Raw genomic sequence first — 24,753 nt, forward strand, 5'->3', positions numbered from 1 at the left:
TTGATTGAACTTTAAAGATATGAAGCAAACTCCCTTTAAGCATACAGTAATGATGAAAACCCTCTGAACTGAGAATACACTTTCTTTTTCTGCAGAGGAACTCATTCATACACGGGGTTTTTTGTACTGTAAGACTAATATGACTGTCCTCAGCAAATGGTTCTGATTTATAGTACTGCAGGATGCTCTGGTTGCTAGCAGAATTTTCTTGCCATTGCTGAAACTCTCCATTCGCTTCTGTGGGGATGAAAAAAAATGCCTTGGAAAGCCCCTCTTGGACATTTTACTACTAAAATGAGATCTTTTTCAAGACCTTAACCGTATTTGCTTGTGCAGTATCTCAAAGCATTAACATAAAAAGAACATTCAGAAATATTTTCAGGAAGCATAAAAAAGATATTTCTTATAAAAATTAGGCACTCAGAGGACATTCTGGGGAGCTAGTACATTCAGCCCATGTAAAGGAAGCAGAAGGTGCCAATGTCTGAAGGATCATGTCAATATTACACTAAAGTGGTCTCAAGCTGTCTTTCAGGTTAACGGAAAAATTGATTCTCTGTAATCAGAAGCAAGGATGAGAGGATGGTAGCTTCTTGTGGAATAGTACTAAAGTTTGTTATATGTTCACTGGTAAGAACATTTTCTGGTTTGTTTCCACAGGATTTGTTTCTTTCCAAGTTCTCCATCCATTGTGAACAAACTTGTCCCAAGAAGTTCTGTTTTCTGGCTTTTGTGGTTGTTTCATTATGCCTACTTTCCTCTTCTTCCTTTCCATTCATATGGGGAAAGAACTAAAATCAGAAGCATCTTTCATTAAGAGTCTTATGATATTTGGAATCATGCACGTTATTCAGGATCTCATCTTCTTGCATCATGGTTTCAATTGAAAAATGAAAAGAAGTATTACTCAGCTTGTCTGAATATCTATACTTTGGTTGACTCTTTTTGGTTTTCCAACCTCAAGAAGGATGTCCCACTACAATAGTCATGAACCGTCAGTCTGATAATCTCAAGGAACTAGGATAGGGCTTTGCTCTGCACTTCAGAAAAATATCCCACTATTTTTTTGCTTTTGTTGATACCGTTGTTGTCCTTTCCTTGGAAGTGCTGAAGATAGATAATCTGAGGGATGTTTTTTAAATATCCTCTGGCTTTTTACTCCTTCTCGAGCTTGTACTCATCTTAAGACTCAATAAAAGGTAACATAAAGAAAAAGTGCTGTTCCTAAAGTGAAATAATGATTGGAGTGATCCTGCAAACAGAATAGCTATGTATGAAGCAAAAGGTCCTTCATAGTCCTGTTTAAACTGCAGCTTCTTTGATGTGATTCTATCAAAATTCAGAAAGAGCTAAAAATTGCTGATTTTCTGTACTACAATTCAGAATGTGCCATGTTTCGATTATATTACAACTATCTAGAGCACACACAAAAATCCCTCCACCAATATCCTGCTTCTCCTCTGTCCCCTCAGAACAGAAAATCACAACACTCCATACTGCTGTTTTGCATCTAACAGAGCCAATAATGAGTACTATAACCTTTGCTGTGCCCCAAAATACTAAAATATTTGTGCATATGAGGTTATTTAGTGCATGGATACAGGATAGTAGTGTCATATACCATCCCATACAAATTTTTGTTGCATGCTTGGTGCTAAGTGGGACTTTTTAATTAATCCCTGGAATAGCAGTGACTGTGAGTGTATGTAGATGTAGGTAAGTTTCTAGTACTAACCAGCAGAAAAGATGTCCTTTTCCACAATCTACAGCAGGGGCTTTTAGCATAGGGAAGCTAAGTGTATCTGATCCTGTTGAATTTGATCCTTGTCTTGTTAGCCTTACTGCTCTTTCACAGCCTGGTATAGGACACCATTTAATAGCAGGATTATTTTCAACAAAGGCCTGGGGGAAAAAAAGGAAAAAAGGAAAATATTTTACCACATAAGATCAGATTTCATCATTGATATAAAACAATCTGTATTCATAATCTTCCTTTGAAGGAACAAAGCCAAAAAGCATAAGGACAATCTTGTAGCTACTTTGACAGGCTTTTAAAAATAGTTATAAAAAGGAAATAATTTAATCTTCACCTTAAAAATGGTATATTTTTTTGAAATAACAACAGCACTCCAGACTTATGCTAAGATGCAAATAACTTGCATCCCAAACAAAATGTTCAATGTGTGCAAGTCAATTCCTTTGTGATATGGCTTACTGTAAACTACTATATACGCACTCGCAATGTGCTCATTAACAGAACTGACTCTTGTAGTTGAAAAGAATTAAAACCTACCTTATTGTTTAAAAGAAAAATCCCACAATATATCCCACCCACAATAAACTTGAAATTAGAACTAGACTAACTCAGGAATTTACCTCCAGTCTTTTTTGGTTAATGTAGCAGATTTTGTTTTGTAAAACTTACATCTAATAAATGAGGAGGAAAAGGAACTTTCACTACTTTGCTTCGAACCTATGCTGATCACCAGCCACTTGAAATATGAAGATGTAAAAGATTAATCAGATCTGGTCATTTAATTTGCATCCTATTGTGGAAGACTCTTAGTGTACATTAAAGAGACTTGTCACACAAAGTATTTTATTGTAAACGAAAAAATATTTCTCTACTTTCTTTTGCCCTGCCACCACTGATAAAGTAGCACATTATCTCAAAGACTAGTTCATTACTACACTAGTGTAAAAGAAAAAAGATGAATTAAAAGATTGCTTTTAAAAACAAGTTGCAATGATGGAAATAAACACATAAAGAAGTCAAATGGGAAAACCGAATCAAGGTTTTCCTACTTCTCTTCCTATATATACCAATCATATTAAGCGTTGGATGGAAAAAAATTTAAGTAATTCACTTGTACTAATAAATTTTTAAAATGGAAACAGATACTATTTCTGAATGTAAACAGTCTCTTGGTAATAAAAATAATCAAAAAACTCTTAAAAATTTCAGATTGTCAACACAAACAAGTCTGGCTGATTAAAAGCTTCGTATCACCCGTTACAAATATTAGTTTGATCAAATCATTTTATTAATACTGCATTAGATTACACATTATGGAAGTATTGCATTTGTGCTTAAGGAATAAATATAATGTTCTCTCTTTTTTCTCAGTGGTATATCAAACATTGATATTATGGCATATAAGACAGCCAATTATTCACTGTACGCATTAATTTATTAATTTCTACTCGGAAAGTTACAGATGTATTGCAGCATTTCACATAGAAGTTTTAAGTTATTTTTTATAAAATGAAATACAGTTCAAGAGTATAAGAACAGTTTGATAATTTACCTTAATGTCAAATTGAAGGTATCTTTTGTCCATCTCCTTGGAAACCACACTTTCTATGATGTCTACAGGCACAAGCTGGAAACAATCATATGCTGGGCAAAAAATGTTGTGAGCTTCACCCTCCTGAATTTTCAGATTCAAAAATCTGCCAGAATTTTGTCAGTCAGTATTTGTGAATAAAAAGTAAAAATCAAAAGGCTGCTGAATACTTTATACTAGGTTCACAGATATTCACATTAATCAATTTTAAAACAAAGAAAAGGAAGTATCCCTTTCTGCTCAAAAGGGCTACAGATTTTTATGAACAGTATAATTTAAAAAAAAAATTAAAGAACACTGTCATGGTTCAAAAGTGAACACCATCAGCTATGCTTAGCCCTATGTGTTTGTGGTCTCCGTCCTTGCCATTTATCAGAGACAGCTCTGCAATGTTTAATTAAACTGAGCATTACTTCTAACTTAAATCAGAAACAGAACATGTAAGTGTAATTAATCTAGGAAAGAATTAATTTGATACGCAATTAATTTTTACAACTGTGCTAGTCAAAATAGGTTGGCTCTTGGAAACAAATTTCTAAATGGAGACTTTACAGTCCATAAGCACCAGAATGCAAGACAGAACGAGCTCAGAAATCTGCTGAAAGCTGGACTTTTAACTAGCAGTGCACAAGGTTGCTTAGTTCAAAAGCTGTAACTTACTTATTAATCTGACACCAAGGATGATACTCATCTAACTTTGATCATCTAAAGGACAGGCAGATATTCTAACTTAGTCACCTGGGATCCTTTAATAGTTAAGGTAGAGAGACTTGCCAATTCACCCCATCTTAGATTCGTATCTTAGAATGGAATAACTCAGTCCTGGCTATGCTCCGAGTAACTCAGAAATGACTGGCTCAGAAAGATGAATCCCACCCTAGATGTGCCACCACAAACACTTGCTTGACATTGAACTGTAGGTCTGAGTGTGTGCACAAATCGCAGTACACGTAGTCCAGCACCCAATTTAGAAGCACCATGTCAAGCCAGTCATCTTTTGGTAACTTCTACATCGCTGCATAACAATTTGCAAGACAACAGAAGCATGACTATTCATTTTCTTGCCACTGAAAAGAACTGCATTCTAAAAGCTTATATAGAAGAGAAAGTGCTCTTCCTTAACAAAGGAGGAATGGGTTCATAAAAATGGGGCTGATCTGCAGAAGGACTAGCTGCGCTGATATGACACTGTAACAAGACACTATAGTGGTACAGTTCAAGTAGTACAATCTCCTGAATGGGGAAAAGATGAATATAAAAGCACTGCATGCAGATATAATTATTCCTGGGAAGTATGATTAATATTTATAGTAGCATAACTATCCATGTCTGAGTTCTTTACTAGCATGACTATTCTGACTTTAAAAAAAATTATGTAGTAACAAAAGCATTACACTAATAGAACTTTCAAGCTAAATCTACTCCTCAGTTATTAACCCTGAATGTAAGAAAGCGTTTTAATTGCTCTTCTGACTGGAAATGGATTTTCGATGCCTAAGTTTAGCTTGCTAAACTAAGAGAAGGAATTAAGCATGTGCTTAATTTAGAAAGTGTAAACCCCAACGCCACCAACACCATACGCACACTCAGCAAATCAAAAGTAGGCTCATCTATTTACACACAGGCTTGAAACATTTGCTTAAGAGTTTTGCTAAATCAGGACCAAACCAAACATTATGTAAGCCTAAAACAGTTGATGGCCATTTTGAGTGACAACTTAAATATTTGATAGGGCCAAACCAGCAACTCTCTGAAACCCAAACAGTACTTTAACATTAGCTGTTTACAGTCTCTGTCCTTCCCTCTTCAAAATGGCAAGTATGAAAGTTTCTCAAAAGATAGAAAAGTACATATACTCACGCCTCCCAGCACGCTCTGCAGAAGTCATGTCCACAAGGCATATCCACTGGGTCTTCAAACACAGAAATATTAGACATACAAATGTCACACTGTAGATGAAAAAAATACTTCTGATTAAGAAATACCCTAAAGCCTTTCATATTGTTAGCAGGACACATTACGGTGGAAAACCTCAGCAAAAATTTAAAGAACTGCTCAGTAGGGGAAAAAAATTAACTGTAGCCAGAAAAAAAGTTATTTAAGCTATAGAAATAGAAATGGGAAAGATCAAGTATCTCTGTTTATATACCACCCCATCCAAACAGCACATTTTGGGGTGCCTTCCGTCATGTCCTCCAGCTCAGTAAGTGTTTCACCCTGCAGAGCACCGGGACCTCAGAGTTAGAGTTCTAGGGACAAAAGGGACCTGAATTTTTTATCAGCTTCACAGGCAGCCAGAAATGGGAGTTTGGAGATGACAGAGGTTACAGGAAATGTTTAGTATCTCACACAATCAGGTCAAAATCAAGGCGGAGCAATTTGGTTGTGCAACAGCAGCAACTATTTTAAGCAATAATCTACATAAATACTATTTTTTAAAAATACTTCGAGGCTTTCGATCAAAATAAAGAGTAAGTTAAGCTACAAATATTCTAACAGAAGATACCACTGCTGAATTTTATACAACTAGCTACTATAGAAAAAATAACATTGAATATTGAGACCGTTCCTCTGAAAACATTTAAAGCATAGGGATGAAACTACTCATTGCTTGTGGTTAGGCATGAAAAATAAATATTCAAGTTCTTCAGGGAGTACAAACAGATTTTTCTTTCCATTGGAACAAAGACTGCATAAGAATTTACTTCACCTTTCAATACATTAGATACTATACATACAGAGGATATTTTCAAAAAGTTAGCCTACGGTAAGCCACTTTTTAAAAGCACTTGTGTTATAGCCAAAACAAAACCAAACCAAAAAAGTCAGCCTTTGAAGTGCAAAACTCGATGAAGGCATTTATTGTTGTTTCAGTCATTTCAGCTTATTGTCTTGCCAAAGTTAAATATTTTAGAAGTCGACAATGCATCAAAAATGTTCAGTATTAAATTTATATGAGTTTTCAATTTTGTTTAAAATGTAACTTTAAAATAAGAAATTTCATGAAGCCCTGAGTTCAAAATATCAAGTACAGAACATTTACTGGGCCAGTTTTAATTATAAGATAGGATGTAAATGCAAAATCTGAAAAGAAGCTTTATAGCTTGTGGGTTTATTTTACATATACCTTTTAGTTTTCATTTTCCTGCCAAAATGAGAGACTTCAGAAAATATGTATTATTTAATAAACAACATTTTGAAAATATTATTTTGATAGCTCTTTATAAGATTTTTAAACAAATGGGAATACTAAATGTGTAAATCTAGATTTGGATTTAGACACACTAGATCTAGAATGGCAATCATTATCCAAACCTGCATTCCTGGCTTATGGACCATCAATGAAAAACAAAACATACAATGTAAAACTGAAGACGTGTAATCTTTCATTACACATTTTAATTAGGAAATATTCCCAGACAATATTTAACTGCTAATGTAAATAAATGTATGATAACATTATTCCTTCTATATAGCATCTTTTCCAGCATTTTACAATTAGAGAAATAAAAGATTTCTATGCAGGAATGCAAAATCTTAATTTTAATATGAGATCTAGGGACGATGCATTTGGAAGACTGCATGTAATATTCCACAAAAATGCTTAGGTCATGGAGCAAAAGTTTTATAATGCTGCAGCTGCGGATTATTAAAAAGAGAACTCTGTCTTCCAAAAGAACCACACTGATTTTAATGAAAGGCGCTTTCATATTTCAGATTTGCAATAGCCTTGTAAACCGCTTGAAGCAGCCCACACATACTAAAAGTAATTATAAGCTTACAGTACACTGGTGGGCTGACATTTCAAAATGCAGACAAAGAGAATTTTGTTTTCTAAAGAAAAAATTTTCAAAAGGCAGGGTTCACAGCATTGGGTACATTCAAGGAAATGGATACAATGAAAGTGAACATCTTGGTAAGTATTAGATGAGGAGAAGCTCAAAAGAGCCAAATGCACTGATGTGACTGGAGCTGGCTAAAATGCTACTTTGTGAGTGACAGCCAAGGTGAAAACAGAGTGCTTTATATTAGCCAGATGCTCGACTGTCTTATTGTATAGAATGTGTAAGGTGTCAACTTCTCTGTTCACCACTTTTGGAAAAAGAAAACACTTTACACCTTTACAAATGTATTTTCAGAATGAGATGACAATGCAGCTCTCCTATCCACATAGGTGTGCTATGTTTAGAAATAAGCTCTTTTGCCCTGCTAGTTTCAGATCTATTTATAAACTTACCACAGCTGTCTCAATATCTCCTGGTGAGGGGCTGATTTCATCAGGGGAAGTTACAGAAGAGCGAGTAGTGCGTGGAGTTCGCGGAGAAGGGAGTGTATCCCATGCGTTGTATCCACTTGGAGGGGGAGTTGGCATCTGAACCCCTGAACGCTGGCAGCAGTTCTCCGGATTAGACATCCATGCTTCAAGTAACTTCTCCCTGTCCCAGTCTTCAATAAATATACAGATACAGGAAATTTTGCAGCTGACAATGTTTAAAATATGTTTTGTAACTGCACCCTCAAAAGAATATATAAACACTAAGCTAAAAAATTTAGAAATAAATAAAAATGATAAAGTATGAATGGAACTTTAGACATTAGATTTTACAGAACACATTCCAAGATAATACATAATGCAATGTATTTAAGTAAATAATTGCATCACAAGCATCTCCTTTCCCTGTAATATCAATCTTAAATAAAATTATTTTTATTATTTATTCACAGCAATTGTAGTAGCCAGCAGACTCAATCAGAAACCAGAACTGCAGTGACTTGCAAAGACAGATCAAAATATAACAGCCCTTTCACTAGAGAATTTTCAATATTTTCCTTTTCTATGAAAAAAGTAGTTGTTCAATATGCATTCACTTTCATCTATTGTGGTTTTTCAAGAAGATGAAGCCAAGTGCTACAAATGAAGAAAGAAGACTAAGATACAACTAGATTACAAAAAGATTTGTGACCTAATGAGTTACCAGTCTTTATATATGCATATAAGAGTGATGTATTTCTGGGGAAAAAAAAAAAGACCCCCCCCTCCACCTGACTGCAAAAAAATTTCATATATTCTTACCACGGTTTTATTCTATAATTGTTACTGAATGCTTTACTTTCACTCATAATTAACAGTGCCCGTTTATATACAAAAAAGAAATAGTGAAACAAATTTTATTATGTATGAAGAACTTAAACCTAAATCAAATTTTTTTTAATCATTGTTTGAAATGTCTTCTGTTTCTGATTCCTAAGAGTAATACTAAAGCTATCTTAAGAATAGTGATTTTTTCTATTAAAAATACTTAAAAGTTCTCATTTAAATATAAATCTACCCAATTCCTATATGGATTTGAATCTAAAACCATATCATAGGCTAGTTTAATTTCATTTGTTTAAAGACATGGACGCTGAACATATTTACACTTCAAAAATTATGAACTTTATTAGCATTTTTCAAATTACCCTGAGCTTATAATCTTTCAGAGGGGAACTGACTGATGCTAAGATACAGATAAAATTTGCTAAAAGTTTTCTTGAGCTCCTTTGTTTGTACTGTATCTTTAAAATTACCCAGGGTTAAGACATGCTACTAAATGGATACCACTGTGTTTTCTTTACTAAGTTATGATTTTAGTAAAATATGAGGTAGTTACATTTGCTAAATTGACTCTCTTCTATCCTGAAATCAAATGCTGTATAACGAACTAGAAGAGAAACAGGAACAATGTTGAAAAAACACTTGTAGAAAAACTGTAAAGTTATTTATTTTCATGACCGCCATAATAACAGTTTTTATCTTGGCTGTAACTCTACATACTTCTGTCTCTTGATTGAAAAAAGAAATACACTCTTAACTCTTACAGCCTGTGTTAGTAAATTGGTATAGTTGTATAATAAAAGAAAGCAAAGTTTGTTGGATTAAGTATTACCTGTCTGCAAACTATTAAAAGTAGTACATAAGAATGATCTTTCCAAGAATTTAAAACATGCTTTTCATACATTAAGTGTGAATTAAGTTAAGACTTCACATTATTCTTTTATGAATTTCAAGATTAAATGCAAAAACATTATAATCTGGCATTTGATGCTTCCTAATTGTCTAAGCCTTTGTAAATAGCTCAGTTATACCCTTTACTAGGCTGAACCACTTCTATGTCTTCATTTCAAATAAAATAAATTCTGTTTGAATAATTTCCAGTGTATGAGTACAGCTACAGGCAAAATAGTTGACTTTCTCATGATTTGCAAATTGTCGGTGCTTCTTTCTGTGCACTGGCCAATTGCGTTAAGTTATCACTACATCACTAAGGCAACATCAGTAGAACGACCTTTCCAACACAGACTGATTTCTTCTCAACTTTCAGTTCCTGCTTGCTAGGTGCTGGCAGACATTTCTCCACAGTTTACATCAACCTCACTGCTTTTGGACTTATTATGGACTGTACTGCAACAGTATTGCCATCATTTTCTTCAAAATATATGCACAGGCTACACAATCTGCCTACCCACTTAGTCAAATATTAGTAATATTTAGCCTTAATGAGAGCATTCTGAGAATCCAAAACAGCATTCAAATAGTGCACAAATTATAAATACATCATAAGAATTAAACAAATAATCAACATTAAAAAACATATACGCAAAGACTGTGCTTTAAATATCATCAGACTGGCACAAGGTCATGTTGACTTAATTCAATGTTAAAAGGAACACAAATACCAACTACTGAAAATAATGTAAAAGAGATGAGTTTCAGGTACCATACCCCCTCATGAAAGTCTGCCAAATGTTGTGGGTTTAAAATAATGTTCTCCTATTTCACTTTTCCCTCTCGCTTTTATTTTTGCAAGGAGTCCACAAAATTAATAGGGTATGAAAGCTTAATCCAGCAATACGTTGATGAGCATGCAAACCATTAACTGCCTGAGTAGTTCCTTTGGCATACAGTAACAATGCAGATGCTTCAGTAAGCATAAGTTTTGAATCACTGAATTAAAGCCTAAAGCTTCCACTGAGTTTCAGAGATACTTTTGTTTGGAGCAAACACACTGAATTCAGTATATCTCCATTCTGACAACCCCAGTTTAAATTACACGACAAGAGCACAGACTGATTTCAGTGAAATTAAACTAGTTACAGATATACACATGGAAAAGTATACCCTGTATTAAAAGAGTAACTATAAAAATCCTTCAAAGGACACACACTCATATGCTTTAAACCCCAAGGCAACTTCCAGCCATTTATTACAATGGTCAGACTGCTTTTATTGCAACAATAATAAATAAAATTTGATCCAGTTTTATATACAAATATAGAGTGGCAGAAAACCAACGGTCTGACAAAAATAGGTACAATCAATTTGACTTTTTTGACATATAAAACCATGGAAGTTCTACTTCTGTGTCTCTCACTAAAATAGGAAAGCTCTGTTTCTCCACACTGCTTAAGTTAAAATGTCTTCCACTGTAATTCCTAGTTTGAATCACTTTCCTATCAGTTTCCCTGTTTGCCTCAATGCTTTTTGACATACTGCAGCTGTACTTCTCTCTGAAGTATTGTGTGAACGGTTTCCTGGTCTTTGATTAACTGTTACTTCTCTTTTATTTGGAAATAAAAAGTAAACATACAACTGCAATTTTGACTTTGCTGAAAACAGTTTCTTTAGTCTTTAAGGGTTTGGATTACCATGTGCCCGAAGTAGAGCTTCTGCAGTAAAGAGCGGGGCTTGGAGCATGTCAGCAGATTCCACGATCAGCATATCCTTAAGCCTTCGCAGGTCCTGAAGTCTTAGCCCCTCATATGGCTTTGAGAAGAAGAAAGACAATTTATGTCTAACAGTATTTTCCATTAGTCTCTAATGCCATATTAAAATTAAAACATTCAAAGCACTGTTACTGATCATCATCTCAACTATGAGGTAATATGTGACAAAATTTAGTCATTGTGCAGACCAATGACCATGCAAAGCTTTATGGAAACGCTGTCATTCTGCAATATTTATAGTATGATCTTTCCACATTTCAAAATCCAAAAGACAGTATCTCTAGAGTTCTCCATTATAGTTGGAGGCCACGTTCAAATGATGAACTAGCTTAACATTGACTCTCTCTCAAAGAAAGCTAGATTTTCACAGAATCCAGCTGAATTTTGAAGTGATTAAACTTCAGATATTATGGCATGGGTATGAGAATGCATGACTAGATTTGAACTAAGGATTTTAGGGGAGCGAGAGAATGGACAGGTTAACATATGTTGCATATAGATTCTCTGACACTAACTTTATACATGAATTGAGACCCATTAACTTTGAATTGATCTGGAGGAGGACACATTGAGACATTAGATAGCAAGAAGGGATATGTCTGTGAACAAATCAGGTACAAGTCTTTTGAGGCAACATCCACCCTCACAGAAGCACAGCAGTCAGTCATGAATAGGAGAGATGAGACATCCAGTCAGAGGTTCAGAGAAACACAGAATGGTTGAGGTTGGAAGGGACCTGCGGATGTCATTTGGTCCAACGTTCCTCCTCAAGCAGGGTCACCTAAAGCCAGCTGCCCAGGACCATGTCCAGTCAGCTTTTGAATTATCTCCAAGGCTGGGGATTTATTATACATGAAGATGTCAAAACTCTTTTTGAGAAACAATGCCCAACTCTGATAGCCCTACACAGTCAGAGCAGACCATCCAGCTGCCTTCCTCATCTGGAGCTCCATCCCCTTATTATAGTGTTAAAAAAAGGTCAAATTAGAAAGACAAGAAGGCAGTAATTTTAGGATTCTGAATTAGCTCCAACCAAGATACTAGAGATGCATACACATGTTTTGCAGACTCCTTTTTAAAACTAAGAAAGGAAGAACATGACAGCAAATAAGGGTTGTTAACACTTTGTTAAGTGTTGCACAGGGAAAATGCCCAAAAGGTAGAAAGAGAAAAACAAGTGGGAGGATATGTACAGAGAATGGATACAGAAAGGGCATGTAAAAAAATTCTTCTTAGATGCACTGGTTTTACTTATGTAAAGGATAGCTAACAAAAGATTGAAAGCATTTGACATAAAACTGGTTATGTGGTCAGGACTAATTAGGAACCTGGCTACCAAATGGCAATTGTCTTCACCAATTTGGAGAAGAAAGGACACAGGGCAGCAGCAATAACAGATAACCACAGTTAAGACCATGTATCATTATTATTTACTATCTATATTTTGATTATATATAGAGTATAGTCCAGGATTCTCCAGTGCTAGATAATATGCACACACACGCATGCATACATACATAGACACAAAGCAAAAGACTGGTTCTGTCCTCGGAAGTTTACAATCTAAGTGAAAGCCTACTGTGCGCATAACCCTTTGAGAGTCTTTGAGGGTTTGCCTTCTAACAAGCAGAAGGCAGAAGAGATAGGAGAATGGATACCCTGGGCTGCTACATGATTTTGCTCTTTTGAGACATCTACTTTTAAACATAATGTACTTCCTATGTTCTAGGTATCATAATAAACTCTATAAAATGCATCTAAAACCATAACTGACTCCCACAAGGACCTCTTCTGTTAGCTAGTCAGTAAAATAAACAGGAACTTCTGGATATTAAAAACTCTGTGATTGGCAAGAGTAATGGCGCCATGGCTCTGCACTGGGTCTTTGTCCTTTTGGAGAAAGCAAGAAATGCAGAAGAGAAATGGACGGTAAGTGTCCTGACCTTTATCTTGATTGCCCAAGTTCAGGGAGTTTCTGTATGTCCTTCCATTGCTGATCATGCATGACTCAGTAAAGGACAATCTGAGCATTAAAGGCTTGCACTGAAATGAGTCTGGGCCACTTGATTCATAGCATGCTGGAATTTGACTGACCTACTTAATTTTTTACAAAAGAAATCATTTATAAAAACATGTCAGAGAGACAGGGATACAAACAGCTGGGTGCCTGAATGATTATAATTGCACGAATATACTGCAAAAAAATGGAAGCAGAGAGTAAATCATCTGAATCTGAACTGCATTTTGAATTGCAATTGTAAAACAAGTAGCTTTCTCAGCACAACAGTACTCAATTCTTGAAGACCACATATACATAAAAAGAAATGTCTTTTCTGTTAAACCTGCAACATATATGCATGTTTTAGGACCTAGTATTTTATCCTGAAATGCAGATATGCTCAAAATTATATTTAACTGATTGGTTCTAGGTCAAACACTGGCAAGTATCTCCCTTGAGTAACGCACTATTATATTATCTCAGCTGGAGCATTCCATACAACCCAGCAGGGATTTTTGGATCCTGCGGTTTTTAAGAATCCTAGTTTCATCTTTTTAAGTAATGAGGGAAGTATTTCTTAAGAATGTGTTTGAAACTTCAGACATTTGTTTCATAAAATAATATATGAGCCCACAGAAGAAGCTGAAAGAAAGGAAATTTTAGGCTGGCACTATTAGGTAGCTTAATCTGGAAATTCCAGAATGAAGGCTTTATACAATGAGAACCCTTAAAAATGTTAATGTGTACAATGTGTACAGGTCTTTCAGAGACCTGTGAAGACACAGTCTTTAGTTATAAGGATGTATATCCTTTATGTAATATCATGGAGGTTTGTTTTTAACTATGTCCAACATTGATGACTTATCTCTGCACTGCCATACACTGTAAAGGATTTTGATTACAGCTTATGATGCTCAGAGACCTCCTTTAATACTCATTTATGGAGGAGCTCTTTATTGATATTTGCTGTGAAAAAGGCGTTCAGTATTAGCATCACTTAACTATATAATGATTCTGGAATATACTATTTGGGTTACTATAATGCACTGGTGAGCGTCTCACTACAGATTTCAACACTTCTGTATTCTTAAGAGCCCTTCTTTTTAACTATTTTTTTCTCAATTTTTTATCAGTAATATTTAGATATCATAAATTATATAATTGTTTTTCTCCTGAAAGTACTTTTAATATGTTAGCTGATTATTTTAATAGTTCATTTCAAACTATTATTATTTTCTTCACTTTTAAAGTACCATTAAAAAGACAAGGGCAAAGTAACTCTGCTACAGTGATGACTATATAATTAAATGGTGTCAAATATACTCCATGTAAATATCCTCCTCTATGGGTGGATGGAGTTCTATAGTTAATGGAGTCATATATTTAAAAAATCATTTATACTCCATTTAACTCATTCAAGTATAAGTAAATGCACTATATGTATATAAATGTATATATATCTTAACTGCTTGTAGTCCCCTTCTCTCTGTTCACTTTATAAACCATTCTCTATCTGTAGAGATAAAGTACCTTTTAATCACTTTAGATAACTCTTTGTATTTATGGTATGTGCATTATATATATTTATATGACATCAATTCTGGAACTGAAGTAAACCATTGCAATTACTATACACTAAATAAATCTGTGATACACTCACTAGCAGTGTATTTCTACAGTATTCAGTAGCACATATGTAAAATTAACTAAGAAATTACATACTTTGCTATTGCACAATGTATTTCACTGAGTCTGACTGAGAGCCAAAACTGTTCTGGATGATCTGCTCTGAAGTACTGCTTGTTCCCAGGTGTTTCTTATGTAAGTTTAAAGCATTGCATGATGTAATTGAAATGACAGTGCATGTTATCTTCCAGGGATACATCACCAAGACAAATATGCTCCCATGCTAAATAAACAGCAAATTAAAAGACTGCAAATAAAACAACCAAAACCTATAAAAGCAGTTTAAAAAATAATCAGTCACAGTCATATTATTTAGTGTAACTTCAATTAGATGTAAAAGATAAATATAAACTTAGATTTTATATAAAAGAGATATTTTTTTGGAGATTGTTCATCAACAAAGTAAGAGAAAAGAATCAAGACAAAAAAAGTAATCCAAAATACTCTCCTGGCTTGTTTTCTAATACCCTTTCCACCACCCACACATCATAGATGGATCTTCTTTTGCTACAACTACCTAGTGTTAAGAGAGTCACACTTTATACTCCACTCTTAAAACATTTAGCATTTCCATTTTATATCAGGAAATACAGATTATGTGTGTGTTGGTACATTGTTTTCCTTCCAAACAGCATTTTGTGGAAACACACTTAACAATTATGTTTGTGTTTCAAAACTATTAGGGCCTGTTTGCTACCCATCTTTAACTGCAGTCTCTAATTTGATCACTAAAAACGTTTGAAGTGTACTAAAACCAAAGTAAAATAGAACTGTTGCTTTAAAAATATGCTTCAGGGAGCACTGTAATAAAATGAGATTTTAAAAGGTTGGCTAACTGTATGACGGAAATGGATTTTATTCAGAAACCTTTGTGGAAGGAGTAAACTGAACTGCTGGAAAATGGACAGCTCTTTGCTGTTGGGCTCTCAAACTTGAAATATGGGTCTACTCAGCAATCTGTATTTCTTGACGGCTTGAGAGCCTCTGTAATCAAAGGTATGTATGTGCAAGTTATTTTTTTCACTATTACAAATGTTTCAATTCTAAGCATGAGCACTGACATAATTCCCTGGCGATATTTCACTGTGAAGAACAACACAAACTGGTTCTCAACATCAGAAACAAAGCTTTGCTATTACTCTGAATACACATACTTAATTCAATCACACTGCACAGAGCACTACAAAAATCTTTTGCTCTGTATAAAAAGAGGATTATTTTCTGCCATAAAACATGGCAGGTCTGGAAGGAGAGGTATTGGGTACTATGACTCCAGAAACTACTATGCATATCATAAACACTGGAGTTAAGCCCGTTTGGCTGTTTTGCCTGGGAAGAAATCCTATTCATAATTTTCAAATGTTTTATCTTTTCCTCTAACCTTCATTCAAGAGATGAAATGACTTTGAAAATGCATTTCTTAGTGTTCCAAAGTTTTTTAATTCTTTATGAATTATTTTTTTGTGTGTTTTGGAAGTGTTAAAAGGCATCACTGAACAATTACAATCTAAATACCATGTTAAACAAGCATTTTGCATGCTTGCTTGCCTCAGTGTTTAATACTTTTTAAAAATGAAATTGAGAGAAAAAAAAGTAGAGGACCATGTCTGAGGGGCAATTTTGGTGAAGGATATGTGTTCTGGGGAAAGCTTTTGGATCACCTCTCACGCCCCATTAAGATAACTGCTGGAGGTATCACCATAGCCAGTGGTAAGTGCAGCTTTCACTGCCCATCCCAAACATTTGTCCAGAGACCTGGAGGATGAGGACATGAGGTCATTTGGATTGCAGTTCAGTGCTAGTCTTTCTAAGGCTTTTTTTTTTTCAACTGGTTTTGGCCACTCTGAGGGCTAAGACTGAAAAATGAACTTCCCCTGACTACATGCTCTTGGCATCTCTCTTGTTCTAGCACTTGTGCTGTTACAGTTACTCAAGAAGTTAGAGAACTTAACCCACTGAAAAGTCACAAAGAAAAGGGTGGGGGAATGAAGGCAGCACATGATGGCAGAATTGCTCTATGTGAAGCCCCAAGACCACCAACCGGTGTACCAAATACCAGGCTGACATTTTTCAGCTTGTGAATCTTTAGAACATGTGGGAAAGCTGTCCTGGTATGTCAGATGGCTCTAGGTCTGCAGGCCTGCCTGCATTTCGGTTCTCACGCTCCACAACTTTGCTAAAAACAAGTCAAATGAGGAACAGAACTGTATCTTTTAACAGTCTCAGTGAAGTGACCCCAAATTAACATAATTACCTTTTACTTGAGACCCTTGTAACTATCAAGTGTTTAAGCTGATTTTGCTCTGAGCATCTACCTTAAACAGTCACGAGACATTATTTTTCTCTTGCTGAAAAGCCTGTTCAGGTGGTTCTTGATTTGCCCCATCCATATTTCTAAGTTCACTATTTTCTTAGCTGTGCTGATGCATATGCCAGCAAACCCATGGTATAAATATAATGATAAAAATTATTCAGGTTAAATAAAACAATTACATATTACCACTCTTTAAAACTTTTTCTTCTTGTAAGCCAAATCATTGCTATGATCCAGTCCTCAACATAACCATCCAAATAGTTCTACCTGTACAACCAAAGGAGTGGTAAACTGCAATTGTGGCAGGAAACTGCAGCAGTCTTTTAAATTGGTTTTGTCAACAGAGAAAATGTAATTTCAAACTACATTCTTACAACAATTTGGGTGTCTCTATATGGGAATAATCAGAGAAACTGAGTTAATTACATTTGCTATTTCAATGTACAATTCAAGTATATTAAACCTTATCTCAAAACCTCTCATCTAGGAATAAACAATCTAATTAAGCTTGTTTATATTTGCATTTATTCAAGAAAATTAGAAAATTAATTGAACAGTACAAAGACTTTCTTACATTCAAATAAAGGTGACCATGTGTGGCATTTTTCAGGGAAACAGTTGACGTGATCTAAGCCTACTCATGTCTAAACTTGAATGAATTTTCTTTTAAGTGTCATTAGGTCATAAGTGGGCTAAGCTAGTAAAAGGCGAGGCCGTGCTACTTTTGAAGGGAGTAGCCATACAGAAATCTATTGTCCTTTAATTTACACAGAATTACTTTGTAATATTTACTGAATCATATAATTTATCTATGTATTCTTATTTAGAATTTTAGTTAATTAAAATCTGATAATGGATGGGGGAGGGTACTTCTGCTCAGAATCTTTTTGGTTATATTATCCTTATCAAATCACAGTCTTCTGTAAGGCATACCAGAATTCAAGCAAATTTGTGTCAGTGAATTGTCTCTCTCTTTCAAAAATTGACTTCAGAATAACACCACCTGTTATTACCTGGTTTTCAAACAAGTTCTGGTATGGAGTAGCTTAGGGCATCATGTTATAAAACAAGAAAGTAAATGCACTGTTTTGAAATCCTGCACTACTCAGCTGGTTTTTGGTGACATTCAACCCAGTCTCAGTCTAGGAAGATCCACCAGAACATTTTCCCTATTCTATCCCATAGATTTTTCTCCTTTTCAGAATTTCTCCTGCCCTCATTTTCAGACAGAAAGGCATCTTAAGAAATAAAAATATGTAAAACATGTTTTAGAGAAACTGTTTCCCAGCTTACTGGCCTCACTGTATTCTCTCCAGCCTCACAGCCTGCAACACTTTCAAGACAGTCCACGTAATGAAGTACATGAATAAAACTTCTTTAGTTTTGACAATGTGTTTGTTATGTTCTCTGAGCTTAACTTGAAAGCTATAAAGTGCTGTGTTAAAATCAAATGGTTTACAAATACACAGTACAAAGTATAGTACCTACAGAAACACTTTGCAGAATTTTTCCACAATGTAACTGCTACAAATATAAATGTGTAAAATGCCCCAAATTTAAAGTATCCTCTGACCTCTTTTTTGTCTAAAGCAGCATATTCAGCTTCAATGCTTTCAGCTTCAGGATCACGTGAAAATACCATTCGAGATTCCAGGTTAAGAGCCAGCTCTTTGTGATGTTGTTTCTCTGCACAGTCACATGGGGTATCTTTATTTTCATTTTCTGCAAACAAATCTCCACCATGTTTTACTAGAAGCTGAAAAGTAAAATGGCAAATTAAACAGTTACTAATTACCAACTCTAATAATACCCTGAAGAAAAGATCTGTTAGTTAAGAAGAGAACAAAAAAAATATGAACAAGGAAAACAGAAGGAAGAGACAAATATAATAGCAATGGTCTTCAGGAAACAAAGATTCTCTATTGCTATTAAATAAATTACTGCTTGATTTCAGACATAATTATACCTATACCCACCGTAATTCCGTGGAACGACAAAATCTCAGAAATATGTTACAAGGCAATGCTGTACAATATGTTGCTGTTAGGTTTTAAACACTAAAATTCTCCTCTACTGATATGGTCAGTGCTCCATAGAAAATAAGGGGCTTGAGGTCCTCAACCAACTGGCAAGATGGAGCTAGAAACACCTTTAAATATTCTTTATATATGGGTACATTCTTCCCAGCACTGGTACACTGCTGGTGACAGAAAATGGGAGATTCCTTGGGTAGGAGGGAAGATGGGGTACCAGTTCACAGGTAGCACATAATACTGCCGGTAGCTCTACCTTATTTTTGAGGACATGAGAAAAGTGAAATGAAATAATTTTAATTCTAGAAATTCTAATACGGTCTAGTACTGTGCCATTTCACCAACCTTGTCTCTTGCCAGTAACCACCCAGAAATGCAGTCTCTAGGTAATAAACACTAATTGTGCTGCTCTCATTACCTTGCCAACCTTGCCGCCTGCTACAAACTGATCTGATATCAGCAAGGACAACAAATGCCACAGATTTTAAAGGCCAACAGTGGACCATTTTGCTGATTTATTAGGACATCTTTATAACATGTGCTGAACTTCTAATGACAGGAAGTCAGGACGATCATTCACTACCAAAATGATTCATCTTATTTCTAAATAAAACTAAAATCCATAAACATTATCTTGCCTTCAGACCATGATGGCTGTAATAACACTAAACTGCATTTTTAGCCAGAGTATTTCAAAACTCACCTTCTAATTTTTATACTTCTAAAAAAAATAAAATTTCCCCAAAATGATCTGTTCTCCACATAAACCTTTTAGATCATGATCAGTCACTTCCTACTTTTCTCATCAACAGATTGTATCTCCTTCACCTGTCACTGTAAAATACAGAATGTATTTTACAAACCTGGAATAATTCTTGTAGATTCTTTGGAAACTTTTTGCACATTCTCTAAAATAAAAACAAACGCAAACCCCAAAACACCACAAACCAGTGTAATAACAAGATTTAGTTGAGAAGAAATTAGTGTCATTAAGTATGACACCATATTTTATCTTCATAGCAATGCATCAGGCAGAAATAAAGATAATACTGGGATAATTATCAAGACACCCAGCCTACAGTTACCTTGTTCCATCTAAACTTCTTAACATTGCCAAAACTTTGTTAACTTGAGTTTCACATTCTGTCTGTACATTTTAAACAGAAATTTAAGCAACTAAGACACCTTCTGAGGAAGAAAACAATAAACATACTTGAAAGAACACTCCATAGACCTATGCAGCTCAAAATCTAATCTGCAAGATGAGGAATACGCAAATCAACAAGTTTTTAATAATGAAGCCATATTTCTCTGGAACACTGTTAAAAAGGCTTGTGTCTCTTAGGTAATTAAAAGGAGATTAATAATTTAAACAATCACATTAATAATTTAAACAATCGCAAAAATGCCATTTAATATGCCAAATATGGTGTGATAGAGTGGAATATATCTGCATAAAATCAAACCTATTCGGCATGAAAGTTAAGTCTTTTTTCCTATTCAGTATTTTAAGGTAAGCACATTAACTTTGCCCAAACTACCTTTAGCAATGGATTCCACACAGCTGTTCTGCTCAGAGAAGAAATTTAACACATGTGAATGGAGTAGTATCAAGACTGCACATTTGACTATCAACTCTGAACAAATCAACTAGTAGGTGGTTAATGCACAAGGGACTATGTTTGGTTTTTCCTTTCCTTATGTGGGTGTGGTGAGGACAGGGGAAGATACAAGGCCGGGGTTTTCCTGAAAAGTTATGGAAAAAGGAGATGATTAAAGAGGAATGTTGCTCTGAAGTGAGAGTAACCACCATAAAACTGGGCAAAAGGCACTCCTGGGGTTCTAAGTAACCTTCAGTTTACTGGAGAGAGGGAAGACCACTTCAGGATTAAGCAATTAAGTTTTTTATCTCTTCTTGTTTTGCTAAGAATGTGAATCCTCAAATATTTCTAGGAACAAAGAGATCATTGTTAAATTCCTTCACCAAGCTCTGTTTCAGGCTTTTCATAATGTAGCGTTCCTGTTCATAAACCTGTTCCTGTTGAAGGAGTTAGAAGGACTACAGACTATACTGGAGGACTTAAGATATCTCAGATACTAATGGATCTCCTTGGGGAAGGCTAGATAGAACAACTGTGACTGAAAATGCCTGTAGCCAGAATTTATCAAGCAGCTGGATCAAACAAGTGGCACTAAAAAACAGAACAAGAGAAAAGTACACAGTCCTTTGCAATTAGTATTTTTGCTTATCAAATCTAAAAAGAATTAAAAGTTGACAATGAAGATAAAAGTGGTATTAATATAGACCTAGGAGACAGCCCGATATTTGTTTACAAATCAATCACATCAAAGGCTCTAAATCAATCATATAACTATACAAATAAAAAAAGATTAATTCTAGTTGACAGGAAGAGCCAGGCAATACCTGTATGTCATTCAGTTACTGTGTGCATAATTAGCTGGGTCTGAGTATAATTCAGCTAGCAAAGACTGCACAGTGACTTGCCTCCCTGGTGAAAATCAGTTAAGTGTGTAAATAATTTCTAGGGACATGTTGAAGACAAACTGCTAGCATGGAGCTTGTGGAGCTGTAACAATATGGGGCAGAGAAGAGAGAAGGTACAGGGGCAAGATTCAGGCTGTGATACTGGAGGTTAAATATTAGCATCTACTCTTAACTCCTCTCAGTACTGAGTAGGGGACCAGAGAGACAGAGGCTTAAGTTAGAGCACAGAAAATGGCATAAGGAAGCTGAGTTTCCATTCATTAGAAGCTCAGAAAACTAGGAAGGATGATCTTTATACTAACAGAATGAAAGCAGTGTTGGCTATTGGAAATAAAAAGACACTAGCTGAGATTTTAGAAGGGACTAATGAAAAACCAGAAGATAAAGAAGAGCATCCAGTTCAAGATGGTGCACAGCTAAGGCTGGGGAATTGAAATGACAAATTTTAAATGAGGATTTTCAGACAATATCTGGAAACTTGACAGAATACAATCAGTGTAACAAAGTAATACCACAGAACATATTATGTGAGAATCACTAAGAAGTTCACAGTATTGGAAGGGGGGCAGTATTTACCTTTTTTTAAAAAAAACAAACTCACAGATAAATAAAATAACTCTATCAACAAATAACAGAGAATCCCAGTGCAATACAATTCTGCACTTAAAAAAAGAATGGTGACCACTGACCAAAACTGTAACGATAAAAGTGACATGCTGACCAAGAACAGAAATGCTGCAGGGGCAGAAACCAGAAAAAAAAAAGGGAACTTCAGTCACTCCATCTCCCAAGCATAATGAGCAAATGCTATGCTAATACATGATGCTTAAATTAAAATTTCAGACTACATAAGTGGCTGAATAATAGACAAAATAGTTAGCTAACGCATGAGAGGAGAAGCAATACCTGACTTTGTCCAAAGCAGTCTACAAGACCTAATTCAAAACGTTACCATCAAAGAACCACTCAATAACAATTCCCAAAATGTACTTGGATTCCCCATTCTTGCAGAAGAAGAACAAAGGGAAATAATTCATTGCCTACTTCCAAAAAGTGGTACTAAATAAAAGCATGGAATAAAATTCCAGAAACATCAGAAGAATTTGTGAAGCGAGAACAACGGGACAGAATCGTATGGGAAAGAAGAAGCTGAAGTTGTCTCCAGATGAAGAATACATAAAGAACAAAGTCTGGAAAAGATAAATGTAAAATCACAATAAAGAAGGTTCTGAATGTTTTTTGAGCAGTATGCCACATGCATTAACAACTCGGAATAAGTAATTTTAAAACACCACACGGTAAATCTGTCAATGTGTTTGTAAAGTTGGTCGCTGGACAAAGTGAAAAAGCAATCTCAAATAACATAAAGCAGAAAAGTGGTATGAATTGTTGGAGTCCAGATTCTCTGTGGATGTACCACACATGCCTTATGAAGGACACAAAAGAAAGTCTGTTTCAAATTGAAGTCTTAGCACAAGAGGTTCTAGAACTACCAATAAACCAAATACTAATATAAATTACTTAAATTGGTACTTATTCAGGAGTCCTAATGGAACTCAAATATGAAATTTCTGAACTATTTATTACAATATGCAACTTATTGTTTAAATCTGTCACGGCACAAGATTAGAAGGTGGTAAAAGTAACACCAATACTAAAAATAGCTCCAGAGAAAATCAGGAAAGTACAGGGAGAGCATCATTTTTTGCTGCAGAGAGATCACCAGTGAGGTCCCACAGGTGCTGGGACCTGACTGTTTAAGCTATGCAGAAGTTATCTAGAAAAGCAGGTGAATAATCAGGTGATAAACTTTGCTGATGATACTAAGTTAATGAGTGTAGTCTGAATAAACATGAAGTTATACACAGAAGAAAAATAACCTAAATTATACATATAAATGCTGAACTCTGAATTAATTGTTACCATTCAAAACACAAATCTTGATATTACAATAGACAGACTTATGAAAATGTTAACTGTGTTTGAAAATGTTAGATGTTTGTTTTTGTGTTCTTCAAATTAAATTACCAGTACAATTAAATAATAGTCCTCGTTACTTGGTATAGTTTAAAAGTAAATTTGATGGGAGACCTTCAGAGTCATTATAATTCCCAATTACTCATTACTATCCACTACTTTCACAAACATTAAAGTAATTTTTAATCTGTAAAAAGGTAATTATATTTAAGTATGTCAGCACAGATGTATGGCATCCTCTAAAAAAGCTGGGCACTGTAAATTAAAGACATCAAACCTGTTCTTGAAACATGGACAGCATTTCCCAATCTCAGCTACAGAGCAGAATAAAAAGAGCTCTCATTTTCTCTCAGGCAATTATTTCACTTCTCTTTACACATATAGGTATGCCTATGCCTACCTTTAAAGCTTTTTCTCCAGTGTTATGGTCTTCTAATTATATCCAATTTTTATAAGCCCACACAAGTCTTTTTCGTGCTGAGTAGTTTATGTCATGAAGTTAATCTATACGCAATCCAGTTTTTTCATTGTTCTCTACAGACAGTGTACGTTTTGGGTTGTTTATCTTTGTAATTTTTCCAATTAATGAAAAATAGAATTAAAAAGTTAATTCAATATACTTTATCAGACTTTTTTTTTCCCCAAAACAGCTTTGTGAACAACTGTGCATGTCATTTACTAATAGCAGTATACAGACTTGTAATTATATATGAACTTTTACCTCGACACAGGTTTTCATCCCTGAGGCAGCAGCATAGTGCAAAGGTGTATTTTTTTTGTTATCAACAGCATCAATGGCTGCTCGTTCATATTGTCCTTCATCCAGCTTTGCTCCCTTCCACTTCAGGATCATTTGCAGACAATCTGCTCTTCTGCAGTCGTCTTCTGAGGGTCGTGTCAGGCGAGGATGAAGAGCTCCTTCCGAGATCATGATCTGAGGTCCCATACACAGCAAGTGCATAGATGTCTCATTGTGCACATTCCGTTTATTTGGGTTACCATCTCTAACAAAAAGGAAAGTTCTGTGGGGGTGGAGGGGAATAGAAGAAAAAAAATTAGCACACAATTCCATTCATTTCCTTGAAGTGGGGTCTATTATGACAGCTTTCTTCTTGCCAAGATTTTTA

At 35.1% G+C, this 24,753-nt stretch overlaps 1 protein-coding gene across 3 annotated transcripts in view; it reads right to left on the reverse strand.

The window, feature by feature from the left end:
- The window catches only part of ANKIB1 (ankyrin repeat and IBR domain containing 1), a 100,536-nt gene that overhangs the window by 19,330 nt on the left and 56,453 nt on the right, over nt 1-24,753 (reverse strand). For all 3 annotated transcript variants that reach the window (XM_030008501.2, XM_030008502.2, XM_030008500.2), the window contains exons 3-9: nt 24,348-24,648; nt 18,684-18,866; nt 11,034-11,151; nt 7,585-7,793; nt 5,208-5,296; nt 3,309-3,453; nt 1,736-1,902 (exon numbers count right to left, since the gene is read on the reverse strand). In XM_030008501.2, coding sequence (XP_029864361.1) covers nt 1,736-1,902; nt 3,309-3,453; nt 5,208-5,296; nt 7,585-7,793; nt 11,034-11,151; nt 18,684-18,866; nt 24,348-24,648 — 1,212 coding nt within the window. The remainder of the gene's footprint in view (nt 1-1,735; nt 1,903-3,308; nt 3,454-5,207; nt 5,297-7,584; nt 7,794-11,033; nt 11,152-18,683; nt 18,867-24,347; nt 24,649-24,753) is intronic.

The sequence above is a fragment of the Aquila chrysaetos genome, chromosome 3, assembly GCF_900496995.4.
Source record: "Aquila chrysaetos chrysaetos chromosome 3, bAquChr1.4, whole genome shotgun sequence".
In the NCBI taxonomy this organism is placed as follows: Eukaryota; Metazoa; Chordata; class Aves; order Accipitriformes; family Accipitridae; genus Aquila; species Aquila chrysaetos.